The sequence below is a fragment of the Bubalus bubalis genome, chromosome 17 (genome assembly GCF_019923935.1).
Source record: "Bubalus bubalis isolate 160015118507 breed Murrah chromosome 17, NDDB_SH_1, whole genome shotgun sequence".
Taxonomy (NCBI): Eukaryota; Metazoa; Chordata; class Mammalia; order Artiodactyla; family Bovidae; genus Bubalus; species Bubalus bubalis.
This window is the reverse complement of record NC_059173.1, coordinates 194,514-218,349: the sequence shown is the minus strand read 5'-3', so window position 1 is coordinate 218,349 and position 23,836 is coordinate 194,514. Positions and strand designations below refer to the sequence as shown.

Below are 23,836 nucleotides of genomic sequence, written 5' to 3'. Positions count from 1 at the left end.
CACAGCCGCATCCCCCGCGCCGCTCCTCCTCCGGCGGCTCCCGGGCAACGCCGGAAGTCACGGCGCGCACCTGCCAAACGGCCCCGGCGGGAAACCGCTCCCCGCGTGCTCGGGCCGCGCGGCTCCCGGGCCGGCCGGCCGGGCGGGAGGGCGGCGCCGCGTCGGGTCCGCCCCGGGCGGCGGGGGCGAGGGTGGGCCGGCGGGGGGGGGGGGGGGGGGCGCGCGCGCGGGGCCGGGCGGGGCGGGCGGCGCCTGGGGCCGGGGGCGGCCGCTGCCCCGGCGGCGCCCGGCGGGCTAATTGGCGGGCTCACGCCGCCCCCGGCGCGCTCTCACTGGGCGCCCGCGCGCGAGAGCCACGTGCGGCGCAGAGGCCCGGCCCCGACGCCGGCGGACGAGCCGCGGCGTTTACCGCACGCCCGGCTCGCCTGGCGCACGAGGGCTTTCGGGCTCCCGGGCGCCGCCGGCCTCGCCGCGCTCGGCGCGGCCCTCGCGGGGAGCAGGCCGGGCGGCCCCCGCGGGAAGGGGCCCCCGAGCGGCGCGAGGTGCGAGGCGCCGGCCGCGGGGCGGGGCCGCGTCGGGGGCGGGGTCAGGCGCGGCGGCTGCCGGAACGCCGGGCCGCGAGGCTGCGCGGCGGCCGGACCGGAGAGCGGCGCACTGCGCGGGTCGGACGGCCGAGGGGCGTGCGCCCGGAAGCGGCGGCCGGCGACCCGGGGGCATGGCGGCCGCGGCGCTGGGGGCGGCCTGGCGCGCGCTGCGCCCCGCGAGCGGGTGAGCGCGGAGAGCGGGCGCGGGGCGCGGGTTGCGGGGCAGTCACCGGGGTCCTGAGCGACCTCACGGGGACGCGGACGGTGACGCGCGGCTGGTCTCTTCCAGGCTCCTGGGGGCGAGGCCGACGCAGACGGGGGACGCGCGGCGGCGGGCCTCCCTGCTGTCCTTCTGGGGACTCGTGCCCACGAGGTAAGCCGGCCGCCGGCCCGGCCTGGGGGGTCGCGCCCGGGCAGCGAGGGCGCGCGACGTTCTGTTTAAGTCTAACCAGGTCAAACAGTAAATGCAGAATGGTTGAAGAAAAGTTAATTGGTTTTGAAGGGATGCTTATGTAAAAGGTTTAAAGAGCACCGACAGTGCCTGTGTTTCTTACTTCCTGGAGAGGTGCGGGTAGGCCGGAGGTCCTTGTTTCCACCTGCGACCCTGGACACCTTCTACGGGCGTCGTTCATGAGACTCAGTCTTGATGCCAGAGGATTCGGTTGTTCTTAATAGTAACTTATTGGCGCAGCAGATGTGTTCGTCAGGGTAGACGAGACTTGTTGGTACTGGAGGATGAGGAAATTTGTTAAAACATCAAACGGCATAAACAGGAACTTGCTAGTCATTTTTATTATACTGTCTCGTTTAGTTTTACTCATGTTTATAAATCACATGTCTATTTAAAATGTGAGTGACAAGTTTTTAATGGATAAACAGCAAGGTCTAACTGTATAGCACAGGGAACTAGATTCAATATTCTCAGATAATGTGATGGAAAAGAATAGAAAAAAAGATGTATGCATGCATAAAAGAATCACTTAGCAGTATAGCAGAAATTAACACAACAGTGTCAAACAACTATACTTCAGCTTGAAAACTACATAAAAAATATGAGGGATGAGCATGTAATCCATCAGCTTGGTATTTTCATATTTCAGTTTATCTCAAGGCCTACCTGAACCCTTGCACTAGAGATGAGCACTTCTCTTCAATTTATGCCCTGACACTCCGTGGAGTTTTTCCCCCACTTTCTGGGTTGACCATGCCCGCCCAGTTCTTCTGAGGACCTCGCTGGAGGCCAGTACACAGGGTTCTTCCCTAGCGGAGAGTACAGTTCCAGTGTGCGGGCACTTTCCCTAGCGCCATGTCTCTGCACGCTCACGAGACCACAGAGGAAGACGTTCAGTGTCTGCCTTGTGCTTTAGAGCAGAGCCTCTGCGGAAGAAGAAGAAGGTGGACCCCAAGAAAGACCAGGCAGCGAAGGAGCGCTTGAAAAAGAGGATCCGGCGACTGGAGAAGGCGACCCAGGAGCTGATTCCCATTGAGGATTTTATCACCCCGGTCAAGTTCTTGAATCAAGCGAGGTAAGGGCCTCTGGGCTTGAGCTCTTGGGGCAAGGCAGTTCTGTCACCTTCGGGAAGTGGTGTCATGGGAGCCTCACACCTGTCGTGGGCAGAGTCATGGGCCGGGGCTGGCCAGGCCCCATGCTGAGTCCCCTCCTGGAGAAAGCGCAGGGCGAGTATGGGCGGGACGCTCCGGGCAGGGCTTGAGCAGGTTCGAATGTGGCCCGCAGCCCCGCCCCTCCGGATGGCAGGACGCCTTCGGCCTCCTGCTCCGGGATGCACGTGTGCGAAGCTGGTGGTGGAGTGGGGTGGCTGGGACTGCTGCCTCACTAGAGCCCATGGACACAGCAGGGCCGCGCTGCATCAGGGGCACCCGCCGTGTGGGGTCTCCTGGGGCTGATAATGGGCTCTCGGCTCCCTGGGATATTGGTGTCTGTTTTTATGAGGCCATTTGACTTTTCTCCAAAGCCGGTTTTCACCACGGTCTGCTGGGGGGATCACTGTTCCTTGTCTCCACGAGGAACGGCACAGGCTCCCGGTGGTGTTGCCGCCGCATCCACCGTCCCACCCCTTAGTTTGTCCCTGTGTTCCACGCGCGTCTCCAGCGGGGACACTCGGGTCCCGTGCAGTCGGCCGGCGAGGTTTGTGCCTCCAGGCCACACCCTTGGCTCTGTGTGTCCCCAGGCAGCGGCCGCCAGTGGAGCTCCCCTTTGAGGAGAGCGAACGGAGAGCCCTGCTCCTGAAGAAGTGGTCGCTGTACAAGCAGCGCGAGCACAAGCTGGAGAGGGCCGCCATCGCATCCCTGCTCGAGGCCCAGCAGGAAGCTCTGCAGGAGCTGGAGCTCACGGCCCCGGAGCTCCATGCCGAGGCCACCAAGCGGGACCCGAGTCTGTTTCCTTTCGAGAGACAAGGGCCAGACTACACGCCACCCGTCGCCAACTACCAGCCCCCAGAAGGCAGGTACCAAGACATCACCAAGGTGTACACACAGGTGGAGTCCAAGAGGTAGAGATGCGGGTAGCCGCGCTCGGGACACACCCGGCAGAGCTCACCCCCAGGCTCGGCCCGCTGCTCACCGGTCAGGCCTGCTGTGAATAAACGTGTTGAGCCCCGTGTCTCTGTCTTCTGTTAACCCACCTGAGGCTGCCAGAAGGAGGGGGCTGCCCTTGCTTGCCTGGCGTGGGGAGAAGAAGGCCCCACCGCTGACTGCTGCCCTCCAGGGACCAGGAAGGGGCAGAAGCTGCTGGCAAGAGGCAGTGGCCACAGGGGTGGAGGTGAAGGGCATGCGCCCCGAGGAGAGGCAGGGCCAGCTCTGGGCTTTAAGCTGGGGGGCAGAGGGGCGCCAAGGAGACTGTCAAGGACAGGGACCCACTGGTAAGGCGGTGTGTCCCCCAGGATGGCTGACACCTGACCTGGCTGAGGCCACTCAGTGTGGGGTGGGTGAGGCGTGAGTAAGGTCGGCACCAGAACAGACACCACAGACTAAAGGGCTGAAACGGTGGACATTTATTTTTCTCAGTTCCAGGGCTGGACATCCCAGGTACAGGTGTGGGCAGGGCTGGTGCCTTCCAAGGCCGCTCTCCTTGGCGTGCAGATGGCCATCATCTCATGTCCCCGTGTGGTCGTTCCGTGCCTTGATTTCTTGTAAGGATGCCGGTCATTGCGTTAGGGCCTGCCCCTGCAACCCTGGGCTTCCCCTCTGGCCCAGGTGGTAAAGAATCTGCCTGCAATGCGGGAGACCTGGGTTCGATCCCTGGGTTGGGAAGATCCCCTGGAGAACAGAATGGCTACCCACTCCAGTATTCTGGGCTGGAGAATTCCATGGGCTGTATAGTCCATGGGGTCGCAAAGATTCGGACATGACTGACTTTCACTCGAGATCCAGTTTCACCTTAATCAGCCCTTTAAAGACCAACTTACAAATAGAGTCATGCTCAGTAGCAGGGGTTGGGGCTTCCCCTGGTGGCTCAGTGGGAAACAACAGGCCTGCAACGCAAGAGCCATGGGAGATGTAGTTTTGATCCCTGGGTCAGGAAGAGCCCCTGGAGGAGAGCATGGCAACCCACTTCAGTACTCTTACCTGGAGAACCCCATGGACAGAGGAGCCTGGCGGGCTGCAGTCCTTGGGGTCACAAAGAGTCGGACACCACTGACGTGACTTAGTATGCACAGAGCAGCAAGGGGCAGGCCTCCTCCCGAGGAACTGGGTGGGGGGCATGAAGCAGCCCAGCAGTGAGGGTCCGTGTAGGTGGAGGCCCACCTCAGGGCAGGCACGCCAGGGGACGTTTCACCTGAGTGAGCACTCTGCTTGTGCACAGGCCTAGAGGACCCTGGCTACCCGCCCTGGCCTCGTCAGCCCGTGGCCCCTCGACCCTGCAAGCCTCCAGCCTACTCGGACAGTCAGAGCCTTCCCCACCGCCCCCCCCTCACAGGTGCTTTTCAAGCCTGTAGCTTTCCTCGCTGAGGTTGGACAATCAAGTGAGTAAGTCATGGCCAACTATTTTGTCTCAGCCTTTTATTTGGTGACGAGAGGCTGACAGGAGGCTGGAGGTTGGTAGGGAGGTGCCAAGCGCAGTTCCCTAGTCAAGTCTCACGGCCAGTCTCACCTACACCAGAGACCCACAGTGCTGCCCGAGCAGGTCATGGCTCCCCGCCCGGCTGCCCCGCCACGAGTCCTCATATCACAGGCTCCCCAGGGTGGTGCTCTGACCCTGGCCCCAGAACTGCCAGCGTCCCTGAGACCACGCTGCACCGGGTCACCACCCACACGGCTCGTCACTGTGGGCTCTGTCCCGAGTGTGAAAGACGCTGCCTGTTTCAGTCTTCACGGCTGACGCCTGAATGTCCATGTCCGTCCCCTGAACTCAACGGGATGGAGGCCACATGTCCGTTTCGGGCTTGCGGTCCCAGGGCGTGGACACGCATGACACAGGCACGCCCCCCTGCACTGGAGGCATGCTCAGCATCCGAGCAGGCGTGGGGCTCCTCACGGCACTGGCACCCCGCTGCACAAATCCTGGGAACCAGGAGGTGGCCGCCGTTCCCAGCACACAGCCTCCCACGGGGATCTCAGACCCGGGAGGACCCAGCTGTCCCTCCCTCTCCTCGCACAGAAATGCCTGTGGATGGAGCTGCAGCCATGGCTGACGGGCCCTGGTTGCCAGAGGGGGCACCGTGCGCCTTCTTTATACTCACCTCTGCTCCGGGGGTCCCATGCACGCACCCCCACCGCTCACAGTCACAGAGGACTCCTGGGGCACATGGGGGGGGGGAACCCAATAATGAAAGTCCTTCTGAAGGGGTGGGTTATTCTGCCCCCAAGAATGGGTTCCATGATGCGGAGCCACACCTGTGCCCCGGCTGGGGCCCAGGGGGAGGCGCCGAGACACCGCAGGCCGGGTCAACAGCACCCAGCAGCGGGCCGGCCACGTGGCCCCAGAGGCGACATCATTTCAGCAGAAGAAAGAGACCTCTAAAGAAGGAGAGTTCTTCTTGGTTCAAGGACATGTATTTTAAAAGCATCTACAAGAACGTAAGTGTACAAAATGCTAACACTGCCTGCGTCTAACTCAATATTAAAGCCTGGATGTAATTTACAGTCTCTATTTAGAATCAAACCTGTGAAATGTCTTTTGATATAATCCATGTTTTCTAAAAACGCCTGGGTGAAATTCTGAGGGAAGGAGCGGTGAGTGGCCGTGGCAGGAGGGAACCCTGGCCGAGGTACGTGGTGGTTACCAGAGCAGGGCCGGGGGGGAGCCGCCTGATACCCCCCGAGTGTCCCCACGGGTCAGAGCTGCGCCTGGAGGGTTCATCTGAGGAGCCCAGCCCTTGGGATAGCGTCCTGGGCCGCTGTCCCCAGGCCTGCCCGGATGCCCACAGGGACACTGCATGCTGGGTGGACCGGCTCCGAGCCTGGTGGTGATGGCAGGGCAGGCGAGGCTGGAGGTGAGGGCTCCGTGTCCCACGCTAGGCGGAAGCTCCCAGGGCCCTCTGGACTGTTTGGGTCGGTCACCCGTCCTTGTCCTCAGGCAGAGGGAGGTGCCAGTCTTCTGGGGGGCTCTGCCTGGGTGCCCACACCAGGCCGTGCTTACGTGCAGCCCGAACTCTGGCCCGCTCGCTCTCACACAGGGACCGCTGCAAAGGAGACTGGGTCACGGGCAGCCCCACACGCACCCGCCCACACGTGCAGCCAGCACACGCTGAGACCACTCCCCTCCAAGCTACCGTGAACACCTATGGTGTGGGCGCGTGCTTCTCCTGGGCCCCAGGGTCTGATGCTTTCAGTTGACCTAATCAGCTTCACCAGCTGAGAGAGGTTGGGGGCTGAGCTGTGAGGAGAGGTGAGCCTGAAAGCGTGGCCAGAGGCAGGGAAGAGGGCAGAGACTGACCGACAGCAGGCGCTGCCCCCACCAGTAACCTCGGGGCAGCAGGTCACCTCGATGGGGCCTGGGGTTTTCTAGGTGCCGTGATGGCCACTTTACATGTAGAATTTCACCTCCTCCACCTGTTGGTGTGTAAGAGCGACCAGAAATGCAAAGCAAACGTGGAAGCCCTGCAGACCTCCAGCCCGGAGGTGAAGGTCCACTCGAGGCCGGCGTCTCAGAGCTGCCACCCGTTTCCCTAAAGAAGGAATAATCGCCTCCTGGCAGATGCACCTCCTGCTTTCCTCATTACATGACATACTGCGGGCACCTTTCCACAAGTGGGTAGGTTACTAAACGGCTGTGTAGTACTCTGCGGTGGGGAAGATGTTCGTTACCTGGTCAAATGTCTACTACTGGACATCAGGTCACTTTCAGGACATTGTGAACTTTCAACTGTCACCCAATTACCTCCCTAGGATAAACTTCCAGGAGTAAAACTCTGACATCAAAAGGCATGCATTTGACATTTAGATAATCAAAACACCCCACATTCCGCCAGCACTGCCCAGGTGCTCAGACTCTCCAAACCCCAGTGGATGTTTCGCTGGGCAGAAACCACTTACTGTCATTTTAAATGTGTATCAGGCCATTTGATGTCCTTTCAGGGTGAATCCCTTCTCTATGCCTTTTGTCCACTTCATTGTGAAATCCATTTCTCTTACTGATATATTAAGAGCTATCTTTACAAGCTGTGTATAAAGGTTATTGATTTCTTGCCATATAGACCCGCCAACTTTCTCTTCCACTGCTCAGGGACTGGGCATTTACACTCACCAGTCCTGCGAGCTCTGCACCCTCACAGCTCCGCTCCGCTCTTCCCCCCATCAGCTCCAGGGCAGGGCAGAGATTGTGTTCTAACCGCTGCTGTACGTCCAAGAGCGTCCAAGCGGGAAGTGTCTGCTGGACGGACGGACCAAGAGCCCCTCCTGACTGGTCTCCCGTGCCTGTACCACGCCCTCTCCCAGCCTGGCTGTCAGACTGACCTTTGAATGATACAAATCAAAGCACACGCGGAGGGCTGTGCCCGAACCCCCAGTTCAAGGCCCGCCCCCTGCGCCCAGCGCCTCTGGTTCCCGGCCTTCCGGGGCTCGGCGGGCCCGGTCGGGTCACCTGGCCTCACCTGGGCTTCGGCGCTGCGGCGCTCCTCCCACTCGCGGCAGCTGACCAGGTCGCGCCGCCACTGCCCGCAGGCCGGCCGCTCGCCGTGGACGTAGTAGTGGCGCAGGAAGTGCCCGGCGCTGCGGCAAAGCTCCCACTCGGCGCGGTAGGCCTCGCACGGGCGCGGCGGCTGCGGGGGCGGGCACGGGGGCGTGAGCGGGGGACCAGGTGCCCGCCCGCTCCGACCCGCAGACTCGGCTCCCTGGGCCCCCAGAGCCCACGGAGCTTACCCTCCAGCCTTCACCTTCCGCCATATTCAGGAACCGCCCGACCCGCCTCCTGAGGCCCGCGCCGCATGACTGACGGGCAGAGGGGCCAATGAGCGCCGAGACTTTGCCAGTAGCTCCTCGCCCACCTCCTTGAGACGCGCCAGTGAACGGGACATCCGGGTTGGTAGCCAATAACAGCTGGGGGCGGGGACCGAACTCGAGGCGGGCGGGGCCGAGGCCGGTGTGGGCGGGGCAGTCTCTTCCCGCAGCTTTCTTTTCGTCACCTCGGAGGTCCAGTCACTGAAATGGATCAGCGCACCCGGGAACCAGCGCCGTGCGGTCAAGCCTGCGGCTGCGGCTGTCCCTCCCGTGTCCCCTCGAGGGCAGGGTGACTCCCGAGGGCGTCCAGGCAGGAAGCGGGGCGGAGGCCGTGCGGCTGGGGAGCCAGCGGGCCCTGCGGGTGGGCGTCCGGAGGCGGCGTCAGGGGCGAGGCTGTGCTGAGGCGGGGCCAGGGCTCGTCCATGAAGGACGCGCACGAGGCAGTGACGGCGCCGGCAAGAGGCTGATGGCGCCTCAGGACTGCCCTGCGACCGCCCCGCGGTGGCCCTTCAAGCCCTAGCCAGCTGGGTCCTCCTAGCCGAGCCCCCGCCCGTTACCCGCTGGGTGAGCCGGGGTCAGGGCCGAGCGCTGCAGTTTCACCAAAGCGTCCTTGCCGTGGTGGTTCACAGGCCAAGCTGCCCACCCAAGAGGGCGTCTACACCTGCCCGCGAGCCGAGACCCCTGGAGGGTCCGGCAGGTCACAGCCTGCTCAAGACTTCCGAAACCACTTGCATTGCCTGGGGTTTGGGTCACAGGGCCCAACCCTGATTATCACGATGGACTCTAATGCTCCTTCTCTGAGGACTCGTGGGTGAACCCTGGGGCCTCTCTCCCGCGGGGGACGGTCTCCTGAGTGTTGAGGGAAGCCTGTCCGGACATGGGCCTCTTTGCCTGGAGCCGAGGCAAGGGGAGCCCCTGCTGGGCCCAGGGCCAGAGAAGCCCCCGAGGAGGCCTCTCCTCCGTGCAGACCCACGTGCAGGTGTCAGCCCCATGCTGGTACCTAATCAGACGCTTAGAGGCAATTCAGGTTTTGGTCACTGCCTGTTTTTTATTTGAAATTCATAATTGAAAATTATTTTCAAGGAACAAGAGATTAAAATAATTAACATGTCAAAAGAGCTCTTATTATATAAAGTGGAGACCTGAAACTAAATTAATACTAGTAAAACAAAAAAAAAAGGTCAGCAGAACTTTGGAAAATTTAATACATTTAAAACTGGGAGTGAGGCGTAGGGAGAAGAACATTTCTTCAGCTTTCATTCATTCTAACAGTTACATTTGTGCTTCACCACGAAGCTGTTTTTACAAAACAGACTAAAGAACCAGTTATTTCCAAATTAAATCAAAGTAAAAGGAGAAATGGTTCTAAATCAGGTTTTCCTTCTGAGGCATGGCTTTTTAGGAGAAAAAAAAAAATCAACATGTAAAATAAAAACAAACACCCTTCCTCAAATACTTAAACTGCAACCAGCGTAATGGGATGATCACTATTTAAACCGCTTTTTTCCCAGCCCAAAGGCAACAGCTAAGTATGACCCGGGAAAAGGATAAATGGGAAAAAAAAAAAAAAAGAGCACAGCGTAGAGCAATCCCGCCCCTTCACTGCCCTCAGCAGGAGTTAGGGCACCCCGCGTCAGCTGAGCAGAGGGTGTGGGCATGAGCAGAGGCCCCCAAGGGGCCCCAGAGGCCTTCTCTCCCCCAAACCCAGCACACAGCCGCTGTCCCACTGCCCTCTTCCAGGTGACTCTAAGCAAACCCAAAGTGACGGAGCATCCCCTCAGAGCCAGTAACTAAAAGCCAGCATATTGCAATTATTTTATTTTCCAATCAGTCAACAGTCCCAGCTTATGGCTTTCTTCCCTTTTTACGCAACGACTGTCCTTCTCCAGAGAAAGCAACGAATCTGCCTCCGGCTTCATCCTGAGAAGAGAAAACACTATTTTCAGAAACTCCTGGAAATGCTTTGTTCTACCATCCCGCCTTCTTCCTTACTCCCACTTTATTCCTACAAATGTAAATTATCACCTGCTGAACTGAAAACAAAACCAGAATAGCTACAGCACCACAGCCTTTCTCTCAGGTTGAATATACACTGTTTTGCAAAGGCATTCCACGTTCAATGTAGAAAATGCAAAATATACCTCCTAGAAGAAAAACCACCCCAAAGCACACTTCCAGTCCCTGCTGTGTGCCTCCACAGACAACTGTCCCATCTCAGGCCACGCGTCTCTCCTCTCACACCAATTCCAGCCTGGGTCACTGTTATTTCCAGCTCTGCAGCACTGAAGCTGCCTTGGTGAGCAGTTCAGCGTCTCTGCACACAGCTTTGACTTCCCCTAGAGGCTCAGCTCCTCGGCAGAATGGTGACTGGGCAGCCCTCAGTCTACCAAGCTATTCTCCTCCCAGCAGAAAGACTGCTTGTTTTCCAGAAGCTCTGAAAACAGCAAATAACTGTTCACGAGCTCTGCTGCTAGTTGGGGAGACACTGCCGCTGAAGAGGACCCGTGATCCCAGCCAACACTGACCACCACCTGGGGCAGCTGGTGTTTCTTGGGGGCCCGTGCAGGGTTCTCGTGGTGGCGACCACGCAACGGCACGCTGAAGCCGAGCCAGGCAGTGTTCCTTTCCTGCAGGGCCTCCATGCATCCTGCGGTCGACACCACCTGCGATCGGCCGCAGGAGGGCCCCTGCAACTGCACCGCTTGAGGAACCTGTCTCCCAGGCGCTCGGGGCCGTCCCCCGCCTGCACGGGCCACGCTCCAGGGCTGCACACGGCCGTGGGGAGGCCCTGCTTCCAGGGCGGCAGGCTTTCTCGTTTCTACCCTGGCCCCTCGTTTCAGTGGCGTGTCACAGTGGCCTCCTGAGAGGGCAGAGGCGGCCCTTTAGGGGGCTCTTCAACAACTGAGAACATCTCCTTCAGGCCTTTCCCTGGGGCGTCCGCATCTCCTTGGCGTGGAACAGGGCCCACCTAGAGCCTCGTCCCACCTCACCTCTGGAAAGGCTGCGCCTTCAAACACAATCACACTCAGGCTTGGGGGTGAGGGCTTCGACACAGGAATTTGCAAGAACCAGGCACAGAAGTCTAAGGACCCTGCTCCACCGTGTCCTGGCTTATATCCAGCTAAGATGCCGCTGTTCCTGACCCACGGCAGAATCTCCACCTCCTGGAAGCTTTAGGGTCTTCCCTCGGCCCCAACCTGGAGCTGTTTCCACTCACTGCACTGGACGCTTGGACGGCCCGTCTGGGGAAGTTATTTCCCTGGTGCTTCCTGCCCCTTTGGTGTCTTTGAGCCCCCAGGACTGGGGTGCTGGCAAGGGAAGCTTTCTAACTGCAGTCTTCACTCTGGGGGAGTGGGCTGGGACCTTCCCTGGGCTCCGCTGGCAAGGCTCCTCCAGCTGCAGCCAGCCCAGCCTGTGCGTGGGAGCCGGGCGGGGCGGACACCACGAACAGACTATCACTGCCTCGCTGAGGGCCTTCCAGGGACCGTGGCGCTTGGCCCTTCTCCTGGGGGCAGGGCCGAGTGCCCTGGGACAGACGCCTGGTCCTCAGTGCGGGCCCTGCCCCCTGCCCCAGCAGGGCTGCGGCAACCCAGTCAGGCGCCTTGGTCTCCTCCGGGGCTCCCCCACGACCCCCGCGAGTGTGCCACCTGTGTCCCAGGACACCTGCCGGCCACCCCCATGGCACACGCGGCCTGGGCGTGTTTGCACACACCCATCTCCCCACCCTCGCAATGGTCAGGGACGAAGGAGCCAGAGGATGCCGAGGCTGGCAGGCCTGGCCAGCGGCTGGGTTGGGGTGAGCAAATGCCTGGTGGGGGGCCGTGTGAGCTCCTCTCAGCCTCGCAAGGTCTCAACGTGGTGTCAACTTGCTGAGCAATAAGGCAGGAAGGGCTGTGAGTGGGTCTCTGAGCCCCTCTTGGTCCCCAGGGCACCGAGCCTCGAGAAGGAGCAGGAGGCCGGGGTCTGAGGTGGGCGAGCGCGAACCCGCACCCAGAGCGCAGCCACAGCGGCCAGGCGGCAGGCTGTGCGGCTTCTCAGCCAGTTCCTGGCACCGGGAGAAGGGGCCGTAAGGCGAAACCTCCCCTCCCTGCCCCAGGCAGAGGGAGGCATGTCTGGAGTGCGGAGGCGCTGTGGTGGCTCCTCAGTGGTCAGCTCTGCCCGAGGCCTGGGCACCCTGAACACCGCACCCCCAACCCCAGCGCCCTCACTCTCTGGTCTGTGAGAGGCAGACGATCACAGCAGCTGCCCTGCAAGACCGACCCGGGGCTTAAAGATCTCAGTGCACAGCACACGGAGCCTGGGCCGGACCCGCACAGGAGGGCAAGGAGCCGAGCCCTCACGCGTCCCCACGGCTTCAGCAGGACGGCCAGCCCAAGGGGAGGAGGCCCGGGATGGAGAAGACACGAAAGGAGACCCTCATTCATGAGGGAAAAAAATCCCCTTGTCACCAGGAGCCAAGGAAACGTGCCATGACTCATGAAACACTCACCTCCTCAACCTTTTTGACCAGTGGACGTGAGTTTCTGATGAACGTGATCTTACCAAGTTTAAATTCATAGTTGGGAATTCCTCTATAAAGAGAGAGCAGGAGAAGCGTTGGCGCCAGGAGAAGGAACTAGAGTCCACTTGTAAGCAGAGAGAGGAAGCAGGGCCTCCCTTCAGCTTCAGGCTGTACCCACTACACCTCATGCCAGCCAGAGGGCACCTCCCGGACTCCAGGGGGAGCAGAAGGCACGGGGCAGGCTCTCCCGGGCTCACATCAGCGTCCTCCAGCCTCTCACTGTACACGATTTCACCCCCAAGAGGTCGCGTGCAGGCCCATGTGCGGCGGCTCACACGGCCGGTGCGGACGCAGCTCAGCCCTGCTGCCACCGTGAGGGCCACCAGAGCCAGGACTCTGCCCCGAGGCCCTGGACCAAACGACCGGGAGAGGCGGCCGGGCGGTCACTGATGGCGCGAGTCGGGACGGCCGGGTTGTGGGCAGGACAGAGGGCCGATGAGGCCTGCGGGCAGCTGGGTGGGCCTGGCGGTGGGGCAGCGCCCGCGACCCCGCAGAGCGCAGCAGGCAGGGGCCTGGGTCAGGGCTAGCACACCCACCTCTTGATGTCTCCGGGCCTGACTGGGGAGGGGCTGGGCTCCACCCCCTTCTTCTTCCCATCCAGTCTGTTTCCGGAGCCAGAAAAGGCCTAGACGAGCAGACCGGGGCTGAGAGGGGCCTGGGGCAGGGGGCAGCTCCGCAGGCCGTGGGCGGGGACTGCCTCGGGAGCTCAGCGCCCAGCCCCCCGGGGCCCCGTGAGCTCAGGGGAGCCCCCTCTGCCGTGCCACCCAGGGCACTCGCTGCCAAGGACAGGGTGACGCGCCTGGCTGGGCCCACGGCTCAGCTCTGCAACCTGCTTCCCGGGCCCAGGCTGAGCCTCGCCCACACCCCCGCTCTCCCAGGGACCGCAGCAGCGTGGGGCCACCATGTGCCGCGGGACACGGCCCAGAGGCCACGGCAGAGGTCACGGCTGGTGACCCCTGAAGGGCTCGTGTGCCTCTGCTGCGCTACTGCTCCTTTCCAGTAGGCGAGCAGTTTTTAAGAAGTTGGGACTGCCTGGCAGTGGCTGGGATGATCCAGGAGAAAGCGGATGGACAGGCTCTGGAGACTGAGAAGGTGCCAGGTACACGTGTGCGGGGTCCCCCGGCCCTGGCCCGGCTGAGGTCCCTGGGGTGTCACCGACAGTCATGGGGCGGCACTCACACGGAAGCCCAGCTCCCCAGTGTAGCCACTGTGGTCAGCTTCGCCTTCCTGGAGAGACAGGAAAACAGGATGCGCTTCTCAGCAGGGCCCTCACTGCCCCTCTGGGACAGCCAGGACGCACGGGGCCCAGGAGCGGGGCTGGGCGGGGAGAGCATGGCTGCATCGGCACCAGCAGAAGCGGAACCCCACGGCGGGTGCGCAGAGCTGGGGAGGGATGCGGGGAGCGACTCACGGCTGACTCCTCGTGCTGGGCCTGCCTCTCCGGCTCCTTGTAGCCCAGGGGAGCATCGAAGTCCACCTGTGCCCGGGAGGAAAGCACCGTGACACGGGGCCGCACTCAGCCTCTAGGCTGGGACGGCAGCGTGGGCCCAAGTGCGGCTGTAGGAGCCACACAGAAGGGCCACTTCCTCAACGGTCACGTGTTACAGTCACAGCAAGACTTTGGTACTGCGACCCCGCTGCGTCCAGACCTCCCCAGTTCTCTCACTCACACTCACACACACACACACACACACACACGACCCTGCCCCGTGCAGACCTCCCCAGTTGTCACACACACACGCGTGTTCTGTTCTGAGCATCACTGCAAGTCAGTGCCCCCACCCCGGCTAAGATCCAGAGCAGTTTCAACAGCACAGGGACGCCTCCCTCCCCGTGACTCCGCTGCCCCATCCCGCCGGCAACCACTCCTCCGCTCTCCATTCCTGAAGGCTGTCGTTTCAAGAATGCCACATAAACGGACCCGGGCAGATGGAACCCTTCTGCTGGGCATCCTGCCCAGAAACCCGGCGTGCTGGGCCGTTGTGGGGACCAACAGCCCCCTCCTTGGAATTGAGTAGCCCCGCCTCAGCCTCCAAGGAGACGGGCCCCTGGCAGGGCTGATGTGCTGGCTGTCTCAGGACCAACAGCAGCCTTGCCACTGATTACAGGTCAGCAGCCTCCTCGGAGGGTCTGGCAGCATCCGCTGCCTGCTCCCCAGCAATCCTGGGGGCCGCGTGACACCTCCCCAGGGCACCGGCCAGCAGGACCCCGACAACCCTCCTCCCACAGCCACTCACGTTCATGTCGCACTCGATGATGGACACGGCCTTGTCCGGCTTGGTCTCCATCACCCGCAGCTCATAGATCTGGCGGGAGAGAAGGGGTTGGTTCCTGGCAGCTCTGGGCCCGTCACACTTCTGTCGGCACTCCCGGCCCCGCACACACTCACTCCCCTGATGACAGCCTCCCCGGCCACACCTCCTGCTGTGGAGAGCGGAGTGGGAGTGGGTGCCCCCCGGGACCTGTGCCTCAGCTGATCACTCTCGTAAGTGACTCAAATCTGACAAGGTAGTTAGGCAGCAAACTGCAAAAGACCGAATGTCTACCCCAGGAAAGTTCACTTCCAGGAATTAACTGCCAGCAGATAACAAGCTAAATGCTGAGTGAGATGCTGCTGAGAGCGCTGGCTCCAGCACGGCTCATTGTGGGGTGCACTGAGGCTGCCCACACCAGACTGGTTACATGAACGCCTCGGATTCCCGTACAACAAGGCAGAGGCGGCAGGGCTTCCCAGGCAGCCAGGAGGAAAGGAGGCTGAAAGCCAGCTGTGGTGTTGGGGACGAGCCTGTGTGTGGAGACCATGCACAGAGTCACAGGAGCAGGAAGCGGCTTCTGCGCTGCTTCAGGCTCTCTGCCCAGCGGCTTTCTCCTGCGCTGCTCTAGGCTCTCTCTCTCTGCCCAGCGGCTTCTACTTTGTGTTTCAGGCTCTTTCTCTCTGCCCAGCAGCTTTCTCATGCGTGTTTCAGGCTCTCTCTCTCTCTGCCCAGAGGCTTCTCCTGCGTGTTTCAAGTTCTCTCTCTGCCCAGCGGCTTCTCCTGTGCTGTTTCAGGCTCTCTCTCTGCCCAGCAGCTTCTCCTGCACTGCTTCAGGCTCTCTCTCTCTGCCTAGCGGCTTCTCCTGCATGTTTCAGGCTTGCGCTCTCTGCCCAGCGGCTTTCTCCTGCGTGTTTCAGGCTCTCTGCCCAGCAGCTTCTCCTGCGTGTTTCAGGCTCTCTCTCTGCCCAGCGGCTTCTCCTGCGTGTTTCAGGCTCTCTCTCTGCCCAGCGGCTTTCTCATGCGTGTTTCAGGCTCTTTCTCTCTGCCCAGAGGCTTCTCATGCATGTTTCAGGCTCTCTCTCTGCCCAGCGGCTTCTCCTGTGCTGTTTCAGGCTCTCTCTCTCTGCCCAGCAGCTTCTCCTGCGCTGCTTCAGGCTCTCTCTCTCTGCCTAGTGGCTTCTCCTGCGTGTTTCAGGCTCTCTGCCCAGAGGCTTCTCATGCGTGTTTCAGGCTCTCTCTCTCTCTGCCCAGAGGCTTCTCATGCATGTTTCAGGCGCTCTCTCTGCCCAGCAGCTTCCCTTGCGTGTTTCAAGCTCTCTCTCTGCCCAGAGGCTTCTCCTGCGTGTTTTAGGTTTTCTCTCTGCCCAGTGAGCGTCTGCTTTCGTAAGGAACAGCTGAGACAGCTCCACCACTGAGAACACTGACCGGGAGGGGCAGGTCCCCAGCACAGAGAGAGAGCTCAGCACCCCTCGTCTGGCTTGCAGGCCCCCCCAGTGACTGATGGAAGTGAGTCTGTGTTGCCGGGTGGCCTCGGCACCGCTGCTGCCGTGATCAAGGCTGCGTGAACATTCGTGTCCGTGCTCCGGGGCACGTGCTCACCTCTGTCTACAGCTGTTTCCAAACTGCAGGTCACAACTACCTAGCGACTCGTGAGACCTGCGGCGCCGCCAGCAGAGCAGGAGAGAGACCGGAGACTGCGCTCCAGCCCACGGCACCCCGAGGGAACCACTCGACTGGGTGCTGCTTCCAGAGAGCCTGGCACAAGGCTCCTCGGCGTCCACTAGGCCCCTTCAAGGGCCCAGGTTCCCGGGGAGGCCCTGACCCAGACCTCGCGCCACAGGCGGGCGGGCGACCAGCCCTCAGCACAGGCTGCCCAGTCTTCTCAGAAGGGCCCTTTGGAGGATCCAGTCTCCATACTTCCAAAAATGGAGACCCTGACATGCATTTCAAGTCTATGCACACCTGAGGAACTGTCCTTCCCTTACCACGCAAAAAAGTCACTACCTTTTATCATCAATTTTTTTTTCTGCCCTTATACTTTAAAAACAATAACGTTAAGATTGCCTGTAACCCAAAAAGCTTAAGACAGGCAACAATGAAAATGTCCCCACAAAGCTAAAGGGAACAAGACTATTATTTAGTTTATGAGAAAATACAGAAGTGTGACTCAGAATCCATAAAACTGAACAGTAACAGCTCTTAGGACTGCATGTCTCACAGAGGGAAACTGCAAAGAGCAACCAGCGTCCAACCCTGGAGAGTGTCTGTGTGTGTGTATGGGTGTGTCTGTGTGTAACTGCTGTCTGCTCCCACAGTGTGAGAGGCCCCGGCACGCATGGGGCTGACACGCACCTTCTCATTGTAATTGATGGCAATCACATCCCCAGTTGTCAGACAGGCGAAGTTTCTCAAGGCGTTTTCTAATCTGTAGACGCACATGGTCAAGGCCAACAGAGCAAGATGGAGTCCTCACCTCTGAAACAAGTGCCCACAGGGGTTCGCAGCATCAGGTCACCCTGGGCACTGAACAGTCGTGTGCCTTGTTGGGGCAATGATTCAGTAATAAGAAGGAAGCACCTCTAGCATGTGGTAACAGGTGACCCTCACTCCCCACTGAGGGAAAGAACCAGCCATGGGGCACTGAGAAAGGCAGATCTCTGAGGTGGGAGGCAGCTAGGCTTCTGGGGCCAGGGGTCAGCTGAAGACAGGAAGAAGGGGGCACAACCACCCTTCTGGGGGGACACATTGGCCAAACTCGCTGAAGTGTGCACTTCATTGCCATGTATATTACACCTCAATTAGAGGATTTAAAAAAATCCTATAGGAAAAAAGATTGAATGAAACGTAGGTAAAGTTCCCTCAAAACTGAAAATGTTTTCATTTATACTTCTGCTGTTTCTACCTTTTGGGCAGTAACTCGTATTTTGCCATTTGTTTTAGACTAAAAACACTTAATAATAACAATTTTAAAACAAAAAGTAGCCTATAAGCCCTTTCTTTAAAAAATACTAAATAGTTCTTAAAATTGAGTCACCTTGAGTGCCCAGACAAGGGAATGATGCCCAAACACAGCACACTTCATCCTCAGCAATCGACTGATCTGCATTAAAGACCAAGATCAGACACGACGCGCGGCTCCAGACATGCCACTGGGCTTTGGGCCAGGGTCCCCGGAGGAAGGCACAGCTGCGCTCGGGTGGGGGTCTGCAGAGCGCCCAGCACGCTCACCCAGGCCCCCAAGCCGTGTGGACGCACTGGCCCAACACCAGTGCTCTCAAGTCAGTGTCGATCACGACTGCTGTGCCGCCCCCCAGCAGGCACACCCCACGGAGGCCGCTGTCACCCGCCACCTGCACAGCTCCGCCCACAAAGAACCCGTCCGTCTTCAGAAGGATACACGGCCTTGGGGTTGGTGATGTCCAGGAAGTCGGGGCTCTGCGGCTGGAACTTGGAGTACGTGGCTACCTGCAGGTTGACGCTCTCCACCTGAACCAGGCCGCCCTCCTCCAGCAGCAGGTTCTGCATCATCTGGAAGGGAGCAGAGGGGACGCAGTAGGGGCACGGCCAGGGGCGGCGGGGTGGGGGTGGGGAGGGAACCGCGGGAACACCTGGGGCAGCCAGTCACTGGAAGGGTGGCAGGCGAGGCCCCGACTGCCAGCTCCAGGCCTCCCCAGGCCAGAGCCTTCCCACAGAGACTGCCCCCCACTTCACCCAACCCCCAAGGCCCCAGGCCACCCTTTCTACACTGTCCGGGACACTGCATTTCCACATAAGACCTTGTAAAAACACGGGCCCTCGGGTACCTTCAAAGCACCTACAACACCGAGAGCAGCTGGCAGTCACAGAAGACAGTGCTGAAGGTCAAAAGGACGGGGGCAGCCGTGGGGCCCTCACACTGGGGATGCTGCGGCCCAGCCCCCCACCCACCAGCAGCACCCCTAGCTGCCATGGGCCCCGCCCTGTGCCGCAGGTGCGGCTCTGCCGGCCTGTGGATGGCACTGGGCCAGCCTGAGTGCTGAGGGGCTCCGTTCCCACAGCAACGTGGCCGAGTGCTGTGGACGTTCAGGGACAGGCACGTGCATGCACACGCACACAGTAGGGAGAACACGGATTAAAAACCTAAAACTCGGTATTCGGATCATTTGAAAAACACTCCTGCTCCATCACTTAAAACAAGCCTGACCCGGGAAATGGTAGTTTAACAGCAGGGCTGTGGTCTCCAGGCAGGGTCCTGGAGCGCCGCGTCCACGGCCGCACCTGGCGGCCGCCCCAGGGCAGGGCCGCACAGCCCGGCTGCTCACCCAGTGCGGGAGGTAGCAGATGCCCTCGTCGGCCACGAACTCCAGCACCCCGCAGTGTGTCACGCGGTCCGAGTTCTTGTTGGTCAGTTTGAACAGCATGGGGTAGGTGATGTTAAGTCGGCCTGTAAAGAGCGAGGGATGAGGCTCAGCTTCTTCCAGGAAGAGAAATCCTGTCCCTAGACCCTCCCTGGGGAAGCCCCACCCCTGAAAGGCGCTAGGACCCTCATGGGGCTGAGCCCCGTGCGTCTGCCTGCCCAGCGGACCCTGTGCTCCAGCTCAGGGCGTTGCTGACACAGCACCACTTACACACGCGCTCGTCTGAGATCCCAGCTCCGGGAAGTGACACGTTTCACACTTATTCACAGTTTGCGTATCAACCAGGTGCTGGGCAAAGTCAGAAGACCCAACAGCACACCTCCGAGAGTGCCCAGACGCTCGTGCCAGGAGGCTGCTGGGAGGGGGTGAGGCTGGGCGCCCGGGGAGGGGGGCCAGCTGGAACAAGGTACCTCAGGCACCGCGCCCTTGTCACCAGCGTGCCCTGGGCTGCAGAGCTGTGCAGCGGACTGAGGTGGGTCAGGGTGAACGGACTGATCAGGAATCCAACCTTGGGTCTGAGATTCTTGCCATTGGACGAGACCCCGTGTTTCTTGGTCCAGTAATTTTCAAACTACATCTCGTGATTTTGAGAAGCACCTTGGGGTGCTGAGCTTGCTGCACCCCCTCACCTCCTCTACCCACAGGATTCCACCTGGACTGTGCCTCCCGTGACTGGCGAGGCCTGCCCAGCACCAGCCTGAGCCCCTGTCTGATTGACCCGAGCCTCCTCTCACGTCTGGGAGCCGGCACAGTTGGCTCAGTCCTGGGTCAGCTCCACGCACGAGCCAGGCTCCAGGCGGCCCCTCCTCTGTGATAACTGGGCCTAAGGGCCGTGCCCCGGGTCTACTCACCCGCCAAGCTGGCTGAGCGGAGCACAACTCCAGGAATCCCCCCGTGGGTACAGCAGCTGCAGCTGGCGCTGCCTAAGGGCCAGCCCCTGCCCCTGCCCAGTGCCACGGGGCCCTGGCTGTTTACACACCACAGGCACCATCCAGGAAGCACTACTGCCCCCGAGCAGTCACACAGGTGGCTCTGTGTGTCCTGTTCAAAGGTGAGGACATCAATCCAGAGACTCACTAGTCTGGAGTCAGGTCAGGCAAGGTGCAGAGCCCAAGCCAGCACTTGGCCCTCATTGAGCTGCCCAGCGTGCACCCAACACAGTGTGGCTGCCCTGCCCCAAGGGACTCGGTGTCTGTGGTCGGGGTCTCCCTAGTTCCAGGAGTGGGGCTGGGGTGTAAGGTCTCTGAGTGGCTCCTGTTGGAGGAAGGGTTGAGGGAGGGAGAACGGTGTGGCCTTTCCCGTTCCTGCTAAGAGGCAGGCAGGGGTGGGGAGCAGCTCCTGGGGTGGAGGGCTCAGAACTGTGGCTGGAGCTGAGGCAAGAGGCGCGGGGAGACAAGAGGCCTGCTTGCAGCGTCCTCCCGGGGCCGCTACCGTCCTTGAGGGGGAAAACCCCATGCCTCCAGCCAAAGCCGTCAGCTACCCCAGCAGTGTGAATGGTCCTGGCGCTCACACCCGCCTTTAGTCTCCATGGGACCTGACGCTGGGCAGGGACTGTCAGAGGAGCACCTGCAGGCCCCAGGCTCCCAGCCCAGCGAGCACCCTTCAGGGACGATCCCCAACCAGCCTTGCTGAAGGGTGCCTCTACCCAGGCGCTGAGGGGCTTGCATGTGGTCCCGGTGCCCACATTCACATCATCGCTGTTCTCAAGTCAGGTAGGAAGTACTTACTGAGTTGGTCGAGGGCTGATGGTGGCATAATTACTGTGAAAAGAATATTTAAGACCCGTTAAGAGAAGGAGAACTAATAGAACAGAACAGAACCCAGAGTGTAAGTGCTTTCTGCTGTGTCTACACGGAGGTACCCAAGGAGACCAGTGGGGCAGGCAGAACTTCACTGATCTGTCACAGCAAAGCTCGCTGCTAGAAGTTATCAGACAGAACCACACGGCCCTCAGCCATGAATGTGGTCACAACAGGACCCTCACCCCACCTCTCAGCCGTCCGGGGCCGTGACACCATGACAGTGACCAGATCCTGTTCACATGCAGATGAGGGCTGCTGAGGACTAGGGCCCTGCAGGCTGGGGTGGGAAGGGTTACGATTCAAAATAAAGTGGCACATACTCTTCCCTCCTTTCTCCACGTCTGACCTGTCATTGGGCCCCGCAAGCATGGACACGGAGAAGCAGCGGTACTGCGTGGAGAAGCGGTTCTGAAAGACCCGGGGAATCGGGTGGTCGAACATGTTGAAGGAGAACTAGAGGGAGGAAAGAGATGCTGCAGTTAACACAGAGGACAAGCCCGGTCCTCCCGTCTGCAGCCAGAGTGGGCCAGAGCGAGACTGCGCAGCCGCCGCCTCCCAGGAGTCTGGTGCACTTGCCAGCAGCCGCCGCCCCACTCGTCCCGCTGTTCTCAGACGGCGCCCCCAGCAAGCCTGTCCTTCACCTCTTCCAGCCCGAGTCCCCCACCAGCAGGTCCCAGGATCTCCTGTGATGGCCACGTCCCCGCCCGACCACATTCCTCTCATCCCGTGCTTAGGAGTGCCACCAGCTGCTGGGCTCTGGCCTCCAAGCACCAGGGAAACACCACTAACCAAACAGCTCCAACCTCTGCCCTGGCAGAGCTGACGTTCAAGACAAGGGAGACAAACACAGGAAACCGTCTGGGTGGCAGGGTTCTCAGCACAAGAGAGGGAAGGGAACCGAGAGCTCGGGGGACACTGCTTTAAGAGGACGACCAGGAAAGCTCTCTCTGCAGAAACCAGAAGCCAGCCCCCCGCCACCCCCGGCCTCCAGGAGCACCCTAACCCTTCTCTGGACCTCCTCTGCTCCACCCAGGCCCAGGGCTCACACCCCTCTCGTGGGGCACTCCATCACACCACCCATCCCTCCCACACACAAGTGAAGCCCAGACACGGTGCCACCACAGACACAGGACCCCAGCTCTGAAACTGCACGTTACAGGAAGGCTCAGAACTCACGCTGCCCAGCAACCCGGGTGTTCTGAGTACTGCGACCACTTCGAGGCACTGGGGAGGAAGAACATGAGGCTGCACGACACGACATCTGCTCAAAGGATCGGAACTAGGGTCCGAAAATACAGATGTACACTCACATTCACAGCAGCGCTCTTCACAACAGCCAAGGGCTGGAAGCAATCCCAGTGCCCACCAACAGACGAATGAACAAAGAAAACGTGATCCATTCACACAATGGAACATTGTTCAGCCCCCAAAAGGGAGGACATTCCAACACGTGTGACAATGACGATGAACTCTGAGGACACTGTGCTCAGTCAAAGAAGCCAGGCAGGGAAGGTCAAACACCGTAGGACTCCCCTTATAGGAGGTGCTTGAGGCAGGCAAGTTCAGACACTAGAAGAAAGCTGGCTGCCACGGGCCGGCAGGAGAGCCAAGTGTTTCCCAGGGACAGACTTCCAACTTGTCAAGACCAAAAAGCTCTGGACATCCACTACACAACAACAGGAATATACTTTACACCAGTGAGTTGTGCACTTAAGGATGACTGAAGTGCTAAACTTACGGTATACGGTTTTTTACAAGTTAAATAAAAACCTTAACAAGACAGCATGTCTTGACTGGATTCTAAGCACACATCATTAAAAGCAAAGTCCGGTACTGATGACATTGTTCACTAGCAATTCCGGAACGAGCAAGCTGGGCCAAGTGTCTTCCACAGACAGCAAACGCAGCTCCTGCTTCAAACGGACGGTTCTCCACTCCCTGCAGCGCCGCAAGGGAGTTTTCCAAACCGTGTCTCTTCTTCTTCTAGGCAAGACTCTCCGCTGGACAAAATCTGAGCCCGAAGCCTAGCAAACACACGGCGTTCGGGATGAACGGAGGAAGTGGCTGGGGGCCTCCTCACCACCTCGCAGCACCCTCTCCACCGAAGCCCTGCCTTCTCTTCCCAGCACGAAAGAGGGAATGGACGCCCAGCGCCGAGCATGTCCCCGCCCCGCTGCCCCCACCACCCCGGCGCCAGCACACCGCGCAGCGCCCGGCAGTGCTCCGGGATCGGGAAGAGGGGTCCCGACACTGACACACTCGGAGGCGGTAGGCCGGGCGGCACGGTGCTCGCACAGCTCAGCAGGCGCACCAACGTCCAGTCCTGGAGGCCTGGCGTCCGTGGCGGACACGGCGCGCCTCCCGAGCCGACGCCACGACCATCACGCCCGCGCCGGGGCCGCCGCCCGGGCGCAGTGGGCGAGGGGTCTCGGGGCCGCGCCGTCCCGGGGCTGGGGCGGCCCGTGCGCTCTCCTCTTACGCCGACAGCCCCCAAGTTGACGCGGCGCTTGTCCGTTGGAAGCCGACACGGGTCTACACCCGCGAGACTGCGCTCAGCCCAGACGTCGGCGGACTCAGGCCGGGTGACTCGGCACCTCTCGGCCTCCACGTCCGCCCGCCCGGCCGGCCCTGCGCGCCCGGCCACTTACCATAGTGGACGCCTCCGCCGCGCCGCGCCAGAGCGCTTTGCCGGGAAACGTTGCCGGTGGGAGCCGCCGACGCCCCCTCACAGCGCCAGCCGCCTCAGCCGCTTTGCGCCGGAAGCCTGGGATCCACCGGAAGTGACGGAAAAGCACTTCCGGGGGAGGTGCGAGCTCAGGGATGCTGCGCAAGCAAGCGC

General features: G+C 60.6%; 3 protein-coding genes across 8 annotated transcripts; 1 reads left to right on the top strand and 2 right to left on the bottom strand.

Moving 5' to 3' along the window:
* The first annotated feature begins 694 nt into the window (after nucleotides 1–694).
* Nucleotides 695–3,204, top strand: MRPL40 (mitochondrial ribosomal protein L40). Its single transcript, XM_025267156.3, has 4 exons — nucleotides 695–768; nucleotides 874–957; nucleotides 1,952–2,110; nucleotides 2,774–3,204. The coding sequence occupies exons 1-4, from the start codon at nucleotides 716–718 to the stop codon at nucleotides 3,096–3,098; spliced, it is 621 nt and encodes a 206-aa protein (XP_025122941.2). The 5' UTR covers nucleotides 695–715; the 3' UTR covers nucleotides 3,099–3,204.
* Nucleotides 3,205–3,572: 368 nt separating this feature from the next.
* Nucleotides 3,573–9,635, bottom strand: C17H22orf39 (chromosome 17 C22orf39 homolog). Of its 6 annotated transcripts, none has more exons than XM_025267158.3 (4): nucleotides 7,905–9,635; nucleotides 7,637–7,804; nucleotides 7,291–7,413; nucleotides 3,573–3,813 (listed from the first exon to the last, which is right to left on the bottom strand). In XM_025267158.3, exons 1-4 carry the CDS (start codon nucleotides 7,926–7,928, stop codon nucleotides 3,691–3,693), a joined length of 438 nt encoding a protein of 145 aa, XP_025122943.1. In that variant the 5' UTR covers nucleotides 7,929–9,635; the 3' UTR covers nucleotides 3,573–3,690. The 6 variants fall into 6 exon arrangements, 4 of the variants coding, with proteins under 4 accessions (XP_025122943.1, XP_044785795.1, XP_025122942.1 ...); XR_006545447.2 differs by having other exon boundaries at nucleotides 3,581–3,813; nucleotides 7,291–7,499; XM_025267157.3 differs by lacking the exon at nucleotides 3,573–3,813 and adding an exon at nucleotides 5,576–6,226.
* Nucleotides 9,636–9,783: 148 nt separating this feature from the next.
* Nucleotides 9,784–23,811, bottom strand: UFD1 (ubiquitin recognition factor in ER associated degradation 1). The gene is made up of 12 exons (XM_006065539.4): nucleotides 23,646–23,811; nucleotides 21,318–21,450; nucleotides 20,923–20,955; nucleotides 19,100–19,221; nucleotides 18,196–18,326; nucleotides 17,151–17,223; nucleotides 14,781–14,849; nucleotides 13,955–14,020; nucleotides 13,723–13,770; nucleotides 13,080–13,168; nucleotides 12,472–12,553; nucleotides 9,784–9,902 (listed from the first exon to the last, which is right to left on the bottom strand). The coding sequence occupies exons 1-12, from the start codon at nucleotides 23,646–23,648 to the stop codon at nucleotides 9,828–9,830; spliced, it is 924 nt and encodes a 307-aa protein (XP_006065601.1). The 5' UTR covers nucleotides 23,649–23,811; the 3' UTR covers nucleotides 9,784–9,827.
* Between the last annotated feature and the right edge of the window lie 25 nt (nucleotides 23,812–23,836).

Excerpts from the sequence above, each read along its gene's own strand:
- MRPL40 (XM_025267156.3), top strand. The coding sequence starts at position 716 with ATGGCGGCCGCGGCGCTGGGGGCGGCCTGGCGCGCGCTGCGCCCCGCG. Across the intron at positions 769-873 it reads GCGCTGCGCCCCGCGAGCGG|GCTCCTGGGGGCGAGGCCGA; the intron begins GTGAGCGCGGAG and ends GGTCTCTTCCAG. Across the intron at positions 2,111-2,773 it reads AAGTTCTTGAATCAAGCGAG|GCAGCGGCCGCCAGTGGAGC; the intron begins GTAAGGGCCTCT and ends GTGTGTCCCCAG.
- C17H22orf39 (XM_025267157.3), bottom strand. The coding sequence starts at position 7,928 with ATGGCGGAAGGTGAAGGCTGGAGG. Across the intron at positions 7,805-7,904 it reads CGGAAGGTGAAGGCTGGAGG|CCGCCGCGCCCGTGCGAGGC; the intron begins GTAAGCTCCGTG and ends CCGCCCCCGCAG. Across the intron at positions 6,227-7,290 it reads GTGCAGAGCTCGCAGGACTG|CGGTCCCTGTGTGAGAGCGA; the intron begins GTGAGTGTAAAT and ends TCTCCTTTGCAG.
- UFD1 (XM_006065539.4), bottom strand. Across the intron at positions 19,222-20,922 it reads ATCAGCCCTCGACCAACTCA|GCCGACTTAACATCACCTAC; the intron begins GTAAGTACTTCC and ends CGCTCTTTACAG. Across the intron at positions 18,327-19,099 it reads TCTGCTACCTCCCGCACTGG|ATGATGCAGAACCTGCTGCT; the intron begins GTGAGCAGCCGG and ends GCTCCCTTCCAG.